The 13062-nt window shown below is 42.0% G+C and overlaps 1 protein-coding gene across 1 annotated transcript in view; it reads left to right on the top strand.

Annotated features, from left to right (window-relative positions):
• LOC142947965 (serine/threonine-protein kinase BRSK2) overlaps nucleotides 1-13062 on the top strand; it is a 149463-nt gene that overhangs the window by 94802 nt on the left and 41599 nt on the right. The window contains exons 3-4 of the mRNA XM_076089834.1: nucleotides 9142-9227; nucleotides 12274-12414. Coding sequence (XP_075945949.1) covers nucleotides 9142-9227; nucleotides 12274-12414 — 227 coding nt within the window. The remainder of the gene's footprint in view (nucleotides 1-9141; nucleotides 9228-12273; nucleotides 12415-13062) is intronic.

The raw sequence follows: 13062 nt of genomic DNA, 5'->3' as shown, positions 1-13062 counted from the left end.
CATTCTACATCCTAATTTGCTTCCCAATCACCACTCCCAAGTCAATGTAAAAATCCACTTTTTTGAGTGTCGATGAGGCTCTGGTGAAGCGGAAATGAGCAATAGATTTTACCTACGGGGAACAAGATGTTTGGGGATTGTGGAGAAGTATCAGCTTGCAGCCCTACCTGTGTCACATTATGTTTCATGCTAAATACCATTAACTGAAGACACCAAACCTTGAGTTTTACACAGTTCTGCCTTGTAGTTTGGGACCCAACGCATCCTGGGGAGAGAAGTGTAAAACCGTTGGCGCTGCTGCTCACTGTGGTGACAAACCTCATCAAACACACGCAGGGCTGTTTGACTGATTCTACATCCCATATGTCTTATCGAGATAAAACAGAGATGGAGTGCAGACAAAATAATGAAACGCAGGATAGCAGAACACAAGATGTAGCGGGATCCCCCATTGAGCTCGACAGGAGACAGACGGATGTCTAAACCGATGGCATTTGTTTCTCTTCTTCAAAGGCAGAAGCCGCTGTGTTGTCAGATAGATGAGAAAGGTTTGTTAGCTTTTTTTATTTGGTGTTGCTTTTGCATTGCTTTTGTTTTGTTTTTTTTGCTTTTCCTTATCGAGCAAAGGGCACTTTTCATTCAGTTATTTTACCCATAAGTGATGCTTTAAGATGCTTTCATGGGGAGACCTGCAAAGTTCCCCTTCCAAGTTTAGTTTCCTTTTTAACGTTTGTTTATTTCTTTGTTTTGCACTGGGATTTCTTACCTCTTTATAATACCTGTGGAGTCACTGAAGTGTATTCTTTTGTGTTTTTATTCTCTGCCACTGGGTATTGATGATCATCTTTTATGCATCTTGTTTGATAATGAGTAGAGAGAGATAATTGAATAGGTACATCATTTTCCCTTGAGAGGAAAACAGTACTCTATTTTGACTTCGAAATCTGTCTTTGCCATCTGTTTTTATGTCCTGTTGCACAGTAGCTTTAATGTGTCATTTAAAGACACACACTTCAATTTCATTTTGTGCTTGTGAGTGATTGTATTCCCCTTTATATTGGCCTGTGTCCTGACTTCATGTGAGACGTGAACCTGCAGCACTTTGCCCTTGTCTTCATTAACACGGATTAATGCACTGATACATACAAAGTAGCTTTGTTGGTACAGTTTTGTGAAATTGTAGAAAAGATCACATAAACATTTGGTGTGTGTGTGTGTGTGTGTGTGCGTGTGCGTGTGTGCGTGTGTGTGTGTGTGTGTGTGTGCGCGCGCATGTAATGTGGCACTGTCCCAGAGCTTTGCAACAGTAGAACTGGTGGACAATGAAGTATGTCACAGTTTGTGACAACTGTCATGTCGCTGGCAACAGCAATGCTGTGATGTGTCTATTCATATACATCCCATCATACTAACTGCCACTGCATACATATGTGTGTGTGTGTGTGTACCTCTGTGTGCAAGTCACGCACAGCATAAATGACACCGTGAATGACAGCTCTGTGACCATTATCCAGTTGCTCAGAGTCAACAAAGACACACACACGCACGCACACACACAACTCTCCTTATGGTTCTGTCTGTCCTCTCGATGCAGGGTTTGGTCTGTAATAGTCTCACATCAGACAGGCAGGGTTGTGGGGTGAATCACAGCTTGCGGACAAACGCACTACAAAGAGCACTGCCAACAATGCTACTTACCGGCCCACTAATACACACACCGACTATGAACACATAGTAGATCGTTCAATGCGTACGAGCGAGGCACATACCTGATAATAATGCCCAAACAATATAATTTATTACATTTGTTACATCGTCGTGTGTTTTTGTTTGCGTCAGTGTTTCCCCTGCTTTTCGTCTCCCTCCTGCGCTGTGCTGCTATCGTTGTGTCAGTTTGACCGGCCTTACACACAAACAGGTGCACAGGGCAGACGAGGCACGGCTACGGGGTGAAGCGCGCGATTCATTCAATCAAAAATACGTTCATGTTCTCACAGAAGTAGAGTTACATCCTTGTAACTCCCCTGTATTTAACACGTTCTTTTTAATATCTTGATTATGCTTTTAACTAGCTTTCACATGGCTTGAACATTACGCACAGGCTACATTCATTTGTGAACCAGGCATACATTTACAACGTGTATCTGTTGTAAATAAACAGGGAAATTAGCTCAGACTTAATGAGTTAGGGACGGATCCTGATGTATATTTGGGCTTTTGCGGTCAATGTGTTGAACATCTAAAGCAAGACACTTCTAACTTCATCAGCTCCTTCATCTACATCCCTGTGGGAGTTGTTTGCTAATGACTGTGTTGTGCTAACACTGTCTCTCTCTCTCTTTCTCTCTCTCTTTCTCTCTCTCCTTCTCTCTCCCTCTTCTCACTCACTCACACACAGTACATGCCCACAAACACATGCGGGCAAATACATTCAGGCACTGTATACTTTTGCACATATGGTTTGCCATTATTAGGGTAAATTAGTATTCATACACGGTACCATCCGAGCACAAGAGTGTGCCTTTTATATGTCAAAGACTCACGCTCAGTGTAACACCTAATTAACAAGTGCGGAAGCTAACAGAACTCCCTGATTAAATTATCAGAGCTATTTTGAACTTATTTACAAAGTTTCAGTTGACCAGTCTTACCTCCTGACCTGTTGTCTTTCCAGTATTGGCTCCTCTGCCCGCTTAACTATTGACCAGGCTCATGTGTCAGTGAATAGGCCGTGTATTCATATGTGGAGATAATTAGTTGAGTGGGAGGAATCCCTGTAAGCTAATTAGTGCCGTCTGCCTGAATTATTGCAGTAAATAGTCTTCAGTACGTGTTCATTACTCACTTTCTTTTCATTTCATTTGTTTTCACATAACTTTACATTCACCAAAACCAGTACAAGTGTTACAACAATTTTTATTCAGTTTCTGCACTTTCTCTTGAGTCTGTGAAAACCAGTTCATTAATCCACATTTCAGATCTCCACACGATCCAAGGTCAGCTTACCAAACCTCTCACATAAAATATCCCTCACTTAGGGAGTGAGTGACGGACGAGTTGACATAAAGACACTTCAGTCGCCCAACACATAAACATGGCTACCAAAGGGATCCACTGCCTGTCCGTCACTGATAAATCTCTTATTCTGTACATGGCTGTTGCACAAAGACATTCACGGCCATTAACACACAAAGACACACACCTTTTACCCTCTCCCAGCCTGTCCCACTCCGTCCCACCATGCTGTATGTTTGAAGAGGTTCATGATTATACCCTTTGACCCCAGGGTGTGGAGCATCTCTGCCATTAGACTCTATTATGACCAAGGTTATCCAGGGACATGTCCGTTAGTGTGAAATGATGTGGCCCGCCACTGGTCTAAGTGGCAGCCTGATGGATCTGTCAGCAGTACAGGCACACGTCATTGACATGATTAGAAAGATAGAATGAGAGAAAAAGAGAATACATGCAGGCTAGGAGAGAAGATGGAAGAGGAGGAGTGTCAGAATTGGTCTTGGGTGGGAAGGGGTAATGACGAAGATTTAAAAGGGTGGGAGATGGATAAAGGATAAGGACTAGCGAGCTAGCAGAGACTATGTCCTCATCGATTTACATGTCTCTGGCATTGATCAAACTCCCCCGTGTAGGGAATTTACCTCCTCTTCACAAAGGATGACTGATACAGTGATTATCAGGAAAAACCTGCTGCAGTGTGTGTTTGCGTGTGCACACATGCGTTTTGTGTATTTGTGAGGTCCACAGGGTGGAGAGGGAAAGCGATAAACACAGAAGGATAAAAGTAAGAGAGATATTTTGACGGGAATAGAATCGTACAAATGTGATTTTATTTTGTATTTTGTTTTGCTCTCAGTGGGGCTGACTCAGCGGTGGGAGATAACACAACTACCTAACACACACGCTCCCTCACCAAAAACTGTTAAATCCCTCGCCCTGAGCCTTCTGTCAATTTTGAAACCAATTTTGGATAAACATGCTAACATGTTAATATCACCTTGAAGGTAGTGGACATGTCCTGCAAACCAAGTAGAGGAAGAGCACCTGAAGACACTTCTTGGGGACCCGTGGTGTGACGGGTAGACTGTGTGTGTGTGTGTGTGTGTGTGTGTGTGTGTGTGTGTGTGTGTGTGTGTGTGTGTTTTTGCCCTTGAAACTGATGTCCTTCTCTCCCAGTCACAAAGACTGATATACAGCACTCTACAAACACTAAACTTCTTGGCATTTACATGCATGTGTAAACACGTGCACAAAGATACACACACGCATGCATACACACCAGCTTGGCTACCCTCTGTTCCTGGCAGAAAACACAGATTCTGCCCTACTAGCTCGCTGACCGACATATGGATGGATGGATGGAGGTGGCTCGTGGCTTGCCGTGATCAGTGGCGTGTGTGTTTGCATCATGCGTTAATGTGTCCACATGTCACAAGTATGAATGGACGACGAGCTGACTGGTTTTGTCTGTGTGCCAGTAGCCAAGCTGTGCCGTCTCCTCCCCTTCTGCTCACTGACAGTTGGACCCTCGTCTCCTTCTCTCCAGCCATTGCCCACTCCACCTTATTTCTCCTTCACCCATATGTTATCTGATATGGTTTATCTACTACACCCTACTCCTTGCAATATTGAGGTCTGTGTGTTTTTTTGTTTTTTTTAACTAAATCAAAACCAATGAGTTACAATTAATGAAGGAAAGTAAAATGCAGAAAGAAGCCCCAAAAGGGTTTATTTACAATGTCTTGGATTAAGATTATAAATAAGATAAATTAATCAAAATTTGTAGGACTTTGAAATTTGAGAAAGAGTTCTTTAAGTTCTAAATTTAGACCACTATATGTTATTGAAAATTGACCTCTGCTAGTATGATGTTAAGGAAGATGAAGATTATATGAATGTCTGGTTGAGTAATAAATTGCACCAGGTTGTAAAATGAGCTGTAAAATGTCTCAATTATTTCACTGGTTTGACATTCTAAAATGATTTTAGAGGAAGAAGATTTTATCTAGGGTTGTTGTATATAAAGTTAAAGTAAGTAAAAAGGTCTTAAAGTGTCTTCTGTTTGAGATACAATTGTTTAATCATAAATAGGACGAGTCATAAAACCATCATTCAGAAACGTACTCTTTAAAATGCTGTGATTGACTGTATGTGAAGCTTTTGAAACCTCTAGCAATATGGTACAAATATATTTATATTTTTCACCTGATATTTTGTCTGTAATGTTCTCTTATTTCCTTGATTGTCACATGCTTTTAGCTCCTCACTTTGCCGCCTCATTGCTCTACCTGTTATCATTTTACTCTCCGTGGGCTGTTTGGTGTACGGCGCTGCTAAAGAGGTTATCCTTTCCCCATGTTGTGTTAATTAGCAGCAAAACAGGCTGCAAGACTCAAGGGGGTACGAGCTGGCACTGCCACCGTGCTCTCTTTCTGTCTATCTTTTATACTTTTTTTTTTTTTTTAGTCTCCTCCATTGCATGGAATTACATGGCTTATGCTTCATCCCTCTCACATTCACTCATCTTTCCTCCGTCTCTCTTTTGTTTTTCTATCCACCCAGCAGCTCTTGCATGCAGGGTAGCTCCTATGTTAGCATAGCCACCCACGTTTCTTTATCTGAGTCACATGGCTGCCCTGTTGACTTTGATCCTCAGATCTCAGTATCAAGGGACCATTCACCCGCTCGCCTGGGGGAGGTGACAGAAATGTCTGTGTTTTCCTTCTGTGTGCGCGAGACAGAAAGGGAGCGAGATGCAATAAGTGGAGAGTGAGGGATGACAGAGCCTGTGATCCAATATTTTCCCCTCCGAGATTTTGGGATGGTTTCTCTGTTCGGTTGCTCTGTGACATGTGTGACATGAATCTAATCTCTTTGCGTCTTTGTTGTTGCCTGCCTGCCTGTGATCCTCTGTCCTCTATCACTGGACTCTCAGCCACAGCGATGAAACTATTGATGTCGCCAGTCATTTGTTTGCTCGTCCATTCAGCCATTCAGATCCAGGGCTGTAATTTAAAGAATCAATAGCGAGCTGATGGAACTATATGCTAAACTGGCTCCAATCCTTTGAATTTGAAGCGACACATGTGAGCACCAGTGACTGCTTTGCCTCAGTTGTCTGTGCAGTCCCTCTCTCATGCATAGTTTCCTTTTTCTATTATAAAATACCATCTGCACCTGCAAATTACACCATAATTACAAGTAATAAATCACATCAGGGGCACTTTCAAACACAACATCAAAATTAAATTCCAGGGTGAAGCGAGTGCTATTCTAGCTTTTAATATGGAGGAAAATAACGCAGTTTCTTGGAGCCTGGCAGTAAGACATTATGTTGTTGTTTTTTGTGTGTGGTTATCCCCTTAAAAGGAATTACCACTGTTCCAACATATTGATTTATTTAGTGTGGCAGGATATGACACTGATGGGGAACCCTGTGTGTCAAAGCGTTGCCAATCAGCCCACCCACTAATAGGCTCCTGTTCTGAGATCTCCTGCTAATGATGTCGACTCCACAACCACTGTACTTTACAAAACAAATTATCTCCCCGTCAAATATCTAATTTGGGTTAAATTCCGTTCGCCTCTGGTTTTTGATGAGGTGGTTTTGGAAAAAATTTAGCAAATTGGCAATATATTGAACTACTGAACGCACGAAGAACACAAGAAAGATGAGAAGAGCAGGTGTGTGTTCATCTGACCAACCGTCCATCTGTCCATGTGCTTGTGCGTCTTGGTGAAAGGTGTCCAAACGGCTGCTAATAAAGGCTTAATGAAGTGCCATGGAGATATGGGGGGGGAGCTGTCCACACTCACAGATGTGAAACTTAATGAGAGAGTGTGGAGCCATGTACAGAAGCCAGGAAAGCAGATGACCACCTGGCATTTATACTACCATGAAGTTATGGAGGTGTAGGATGTGTGAGTTTGTGGCTTTGAATAAGGAGTGAGCAAACAGTTAGTAACTGCGTGTGTGTACAAAGGCATTGTAGTTGGTGTTTTTCCACCTGCAAAAAGGAAGCAAATGTAAATGCAATTGTCTGATCATTTCTTTTGACAGATGATCATTTAATGAAACTGTAGAGCAAGGGTTGCTCCACAGATTTACATTAGTGTGTTAATCAACAGCTAATCTTGCAATAAGCAGGCAGTTGTACAGTTAAGTCTTCACATTAAGCCTCATTTCTCTTATTTCAATTAAGTAAAAGGAGGCGCTTAGAGGAAGCTTAAGAAGCCAGCTGCTGGCTCTGTAGCATTTCGACAGCTCATCTCTCCCTGAGTCCTGGGTAGCATTAGTCTCTCTGCAGGGAGCCCTGCTGCTAGCTAGCTAGCTATCCACCATGAGCTCATTCTTAACAACACACCTTAGCCTCAGGTGAGAAAAATGCCCGGTGTACTGCCGCTGATGGCGCTCATTAGTCTCTGGATTAGCCCTGATTAGCCTAGCCGTTACTCCCACTGATACTCTGATACACTGATACTAATTACGCATTTACCACTTTACCCTTTCTAGACAAGCGGTGAGCCTGGCTGTGCCTAGTTTAAAGTCCCGTGACTTTTTCTTGAAGGCTGCGGCTTCAACACCAGTTTGCACCGCAGTGTATTTTTCTCTGCAGTGTAAGCTAATTCAGGAGGTTTTTAATCACACACTTGATAAAGAGTGGCGATGGGGATGCTGCTATTTGGGCAGAATTAATCATCAAAAGTGTGTCAAGATAGGGTACAATACCTGAGCTGACAGTAGGCTAATCACTATACAAGCTGTTCTGAAATGAAAAACAATGTGAGAGCATAATTAAGGGGGGCGAACCTGATTTCACGCCCGGTCAAGCATACAACTTTGTGGGAGTTTAACAAAAACAGAATGAGCTGGCAGATCGGAGCTTTGACTTCATTCCACATGAGTGTTCATAAAGTTAGGCGACGATGAGTGTGACATTAAAGCAGCGTGAAGGCTGTCACAGGCAAGTGACAAAGCGAAATTGACTTTGATGAGATTGAGATGAGGCACAGGCGCCTTTAAGTCGCACTGTCCTTTCATCTCCATCATTGTCAGTCGAAGCCAGACGCGGAGGGTGGTGGAGAGGATGGACGGGAAAGTTGGAGGAGAAGGATGAGCAGATAACCGCAAGCAGAGCAGGAGAGCAGCACCAGGGGGCTGAAGATTAGCGGTGGCTTCTGTCGAAGTGGGTTCCATGCTGATTTCCAGAGCTGTACATGCTGACTACGGCTCTCCGGAGATGCTGACACAAATCCAAACTGATCTGCTTGATTTTGGTGAAATACAGCTCTCACCGGAAAAACTTTATATGTCTCTCAGCAGCTGTGTAAGCAAAAAAAACAAACAGAACTTGTGTGGACTCAGCCGTCTGCTTGCTCTGGACACAGTGTTGTGTTCATATTCTGTGTTCTTCTTCTGGGAGACGTTGATGTACCTGAGTGGACACTTTGACCCCAATTCACCAGCAGGCTGGTACTCTTAGTGGACAGACATGTTCAAATGTGGGATGTCTGTCTCTGACAGGTTATACTACTTCTTGCTTCTTATCAAACCAAGCTGATTTATGTTCACCTCAAGCAAACCACTGGACTATAAAATGTGATTGCAAAGTATTCAGCTTGACTTGTTTTGTGTGAGAGAGGAGAGGACACGCTTTTGGTAAGATAAGACACACACAACCTGTTTTCCTTCAGTTTTTGAAGCAGTTTTTGCTGGCCTGGATGCCAACCAGTGTGGTCAAAGTGTTTCTCTGTCCTTTCTGTCAGTATAGAAAGTGCCAGTCAGCTGCTTTCATTGGTTTATTTATTCCCTTCGAGCCAGTCTGCTGTGGTTGTGGGAAGTGTTATTACAGATTGCTGCCTCTCCGATTCTAACAGTGACCTTCACAGGTGACCTCAGAAAACAATTGGCAAGAACTCATCACAGGCTCTTTCAGGGTCAGTCGCTTTGTCTCCCGTGTACTTCAGTTTTGGCAGCAGTGAGAGGAAAGTTGCAGTGTAAGAGGGCAAATTAGGACAATTGGTCCTAGAGTGTTTTTGGCAACATAAATGTGTTGATGTTACACTAATCAAATCTCTTTTTTCTCCCTTCCTCCCCCCATCCCTACTTATCCCTCTCTCCTACAGGTGGAGCGGGAAATAGCTATTCTGAAGCTCATAGAACACCCGCATGTTTTAAAGCTACATGATGTCTACGAAAATAAAAAATACTTGTAAGTATCACCCGTGGATTGTGTACCAGTTTTGAGTCATGCCAAATGATATTAAATCATAAACCTACTTCACACACTAAATTATTTTTTTGTATGAAAACAGTCTTTAAAATGCCACACATTATTTCTGTCGGCTTTCAGAGCAGTTGTGATTGGTGTATTATGATTTGAGGGCAAACATCACAGCCTTGGAGGGACGGATACTCCATTAGTATTGGCACGGAGCGTTTAATTTGGTCATGTGCGCTAGGGGACCGCTTTCTAGGGAGAGGAAGTCTCCCTAATGTAAACACCATGACACGCTTATCAGAGGCAACACCATTGCATTAAGAAACATTAGCCATGGAGAGTGGCAGCCGCATTGGGCTGCTGCAGCAGCCGCGCACTCACATGCCGGCGCCGGCACACATACAAATCTATTAGTGAACTTTAACAGTGGTGAGTGACAAGCCCATCAGTAGCTTATAGTAGCTCCCTTGATCTACACAGGACTGTTGGTCAACTGAATTCAATTAGTTCTCATCTTGAGCTCGCAGACCAAATGCGATTGGACATGCAGTACTGCACATGTCATGCTTTAAGATGAAAGGAATAGCAGAATGTTGTGATTCATCGTATAATTGGATGATTAGAATCACATTTTGTGCCCATTGCTTCATCACTTTTGACATTGGGTCACTAGCGTCACAGGAGACAAATTGCTTTACATTTGAATCAGCAGTGACTTAAGTACATTCCATGCTTCACTGAGTACATCTTAGTACAACTTACATCAGCGATGTAAGTTTGAAATGAAAACCATTGAGATTGCTACTCAGATATCTACACATGAAAGCCAATAATTGATGGACAAACTGTGTGTTTTTGAGCTAGCAGTCCCACAGCTGTTGAGATGTATTATGCTGCTGGCACAGATCCCACTGCAAGCTGTTTAAAATGGTGTGGTGTGTGTGTGTGTGTGTGTGTGTGTACAAGAGGTGAGGGAGAAGTGGGAGAAGTTTGATACATAGCCCACCGATATTTTATTTATGGATATTTCATTGCTCGAAATGATTGAATGATCACATCATGATGTTGGTATCAATTATGCTTTTGAGAATGAAAGATGGTCATGAAAAAAAATGCTGAATAGAGACCATAACTCATACAAGTACACTTGATTTCTAATTGTGCTGCTATGAGCTGATTTATTTCAGATTTTTGCAGCAGTGTTGAAAAGGTAATACAATTATGAATTTCAACACATGCAAGACAGGTTTTTTAAAAGACCTATTAGTATTTGCTGAGCCACCATTGGGAAACAGTGAAGCCAAAATTGCCTACTGTCCAAAATTCACTACAACCCGACATTGCTTGTTATTATGGCAGAAACAGTGAATCATTGATAATTGTATGACAATGTAAGAGCAAAGTATATAGCTTTTAAGTTTTATTGGGTCACCAATGATTTAGTATTTAGTACTTCCATAAATTGTGGGTACTTCCGAGAAACGGATTAAAAAAAGGTTCGTCAAAATCTGTGCAGCATTAGGCTGACCTGAGTTTGGGTCAAGCTCTACACGCACTGGTTCCTACAATTCCCATAATTCAAGTTGTTAGAATTTCTTTATTGGACCATCCCAGTCTTGTAAAAGTCAACTTTGTTCAAACTCTACACTCCAGCTTTTTAACTAATGTGTCTATGTTGAGATAACTCTGGTGATTTAACTAGCTTTATTTTGACAGCTTTTACAAAGCTCCCTTTCAGAGCCACACAAAAGTGCTACCATTATAATGAATAAACAAATAAAGCATTTAAATCCTAGTCATATTATGTTGGAAACTGTTAATTCTCAATGCAAGGTCCATGTTTTTTATGAAGGTATTGTGTGTTCACTTGCTATTTATGTTTTGCCAGAGCCAGCTTTTTTGTTTTTAAGGGTTGTTTAGTGAGCACATGCTCTGTGGATGAATACAATATGCAATACTTTGGTGTAATCAATAAAATAGCTTGAAGACATATATCCTAAGCGGAGAGAGAGAGAGTATTTCACCGCCTGTCTGAGTTTCAATTTGTCCTAGTGAAGATGAAGGGAGGTTCAGTTCAGGATATACGAGCGGGCCAGCCTGGAGCAGGGGCAGGGCAGCGCTGGCTTTCAGCCCACAGATGGAGCTCTAAGGTCTGGGCCAGCAGAGATTAATCTTCTCCCTGTCCCCTTGAAGTCCCAGAGCAGACTTTCTCTCCACAAGGCCAGCCACACAAGCTCAAAGGCCACCTGAAGAATGACTGTAGAAAATACTATGACACGGACGTGTGTGTGTGTGTGTGTGTGTGTGTGTGTGTGTGTGTGTGTGTGTGTTTGAGGAAGGTAAAAGAAGAAAGAACTTACGACATGAGCACTGTATATGTATAGCAATATACAGTATATGTATACCCCCCCCCCCCCCCCCATATCTCTTTCTCCCTCTCCTTTATCTCTTTTGCTTGATTAACCGAGTGCTGAGACAAAGACTGTCAGAGAAGCTTACATACAGCGCCTGTGCCTTAGCCGAATTTCTAAGCTCCTAAATCCCTTATGTCAAAGAGCTTTCCACGCAACTTTTTCATTTTCCTGTAGCGTAATGCAACTTTATCATTCCTCTGATGCCTCCCATCGGAAGGCAGAGTTTATATTAAATCAGAACCCTTCACATATAAGTGAAGCACTGTTGGCATGCTTGACTCTCTGACTGTGGGAAAAGCTTACAGATGACACAATGAAAAATAAACTGTCAACAGGATATGACTTTGGGGAGATCAGATCATTGGTCTTGGGAGTTTCGTCTGTGTAAACCAGCTGTCGGGGAACTATTTTTCCCATATTGCTCCAGTTCTTCCAGACCTCTGAGGTCAGGAGCTTCTCTCTTTCTTCGGGGTCCTTTTCAAAGGGCTCTGGGGAGAACAGTTGTTCCTGTCCCTGCAAGTGAGATCTTTATTTTATGCGTGTGCAATTTGTCTGCTGCTCTTCTCCTTCTGTTATCTGTATTTCTTGGACAAATTTTTCCTTTTTCTCCCTCTATTTCTCAGGTACCTTGTGCTAGAACATGTGTCTGGTGGTGAGCTGTTTGACTACTTGGTGAAGAAAGGCAGGTTAACACCTAAAGAGGCCAGGAAGTTCTTCAGACAAATCATGTCTGCCCTGGATTTTTGCCACAGTCATTCCATATGGTAAGTGAAATGCAAACATACGTATTGACTAGCTGCTAGTAACATGTATTTTGGTAATTGTTGGACTAAGTTAATGTATATGACGTATAGAAATCAGATACATTCGTTTACACGAATCACAGTAAAGTGGACTACAGTACACAGAAGTTCTGGTACACAGTCGTACACTAAGACAAGTTCACCATGCTGTTTTAAATAAATATCAGCAGGTCTACCTTAAGAATCACATTCACTTTCTGCATATAACCATCATATACATTTAAAAAGACAAAACAACCAATAAACATAAGCATACCCAGGAGGTGTAACAAAGTCAATTTGGTTGTCATACAACATTAAACAAATAATGAGTTCCCAAATAATGAATTATAGAAAGACACAGATTCTTCCTGAAGTGAATCTACAATCTAAATTTCAATCAGTTTATTCATAGCTTTGAGGCGCTGTTAAGTTTTCAAGCCAATGATTCAATGTGGAGATTATAGAACTGAGAAAACTTGATATGGCTCGTTATGAAAGTATTTATTCTTTTGTCTTTCTTAAAGTTTCTGTTTTAACATCCAGTTAAATCCAGACAGACGTACGGTATATGCTTTGGTTTGGGGCAGATTGAAATACAGTTTCCACATGAATCGCTCAGGTTTCATT

This window comes from Anarhichas minor, unplaced genomic scaffold (genome assembly GCF_050575085.1).
Source record: "Anarhichas minor isolate MPS153535 unplaced genomic scaffold, ASM5057508v1 ptg000011l, whole genome shotgun sequence".
Classification (NCBI taxonomy): domain Eukaryota; kingdom Metazoa; phylum Chordata; class Actinopteri; order Perciformes; family Anarhichadidae; genus Anarhichas; species Anarhichas minor.
The sequence above is the reverse complement of the archived record's forward strand: the minus strand, read 5'-3'. Positions and strand labels throughout refer to the sequence as shown.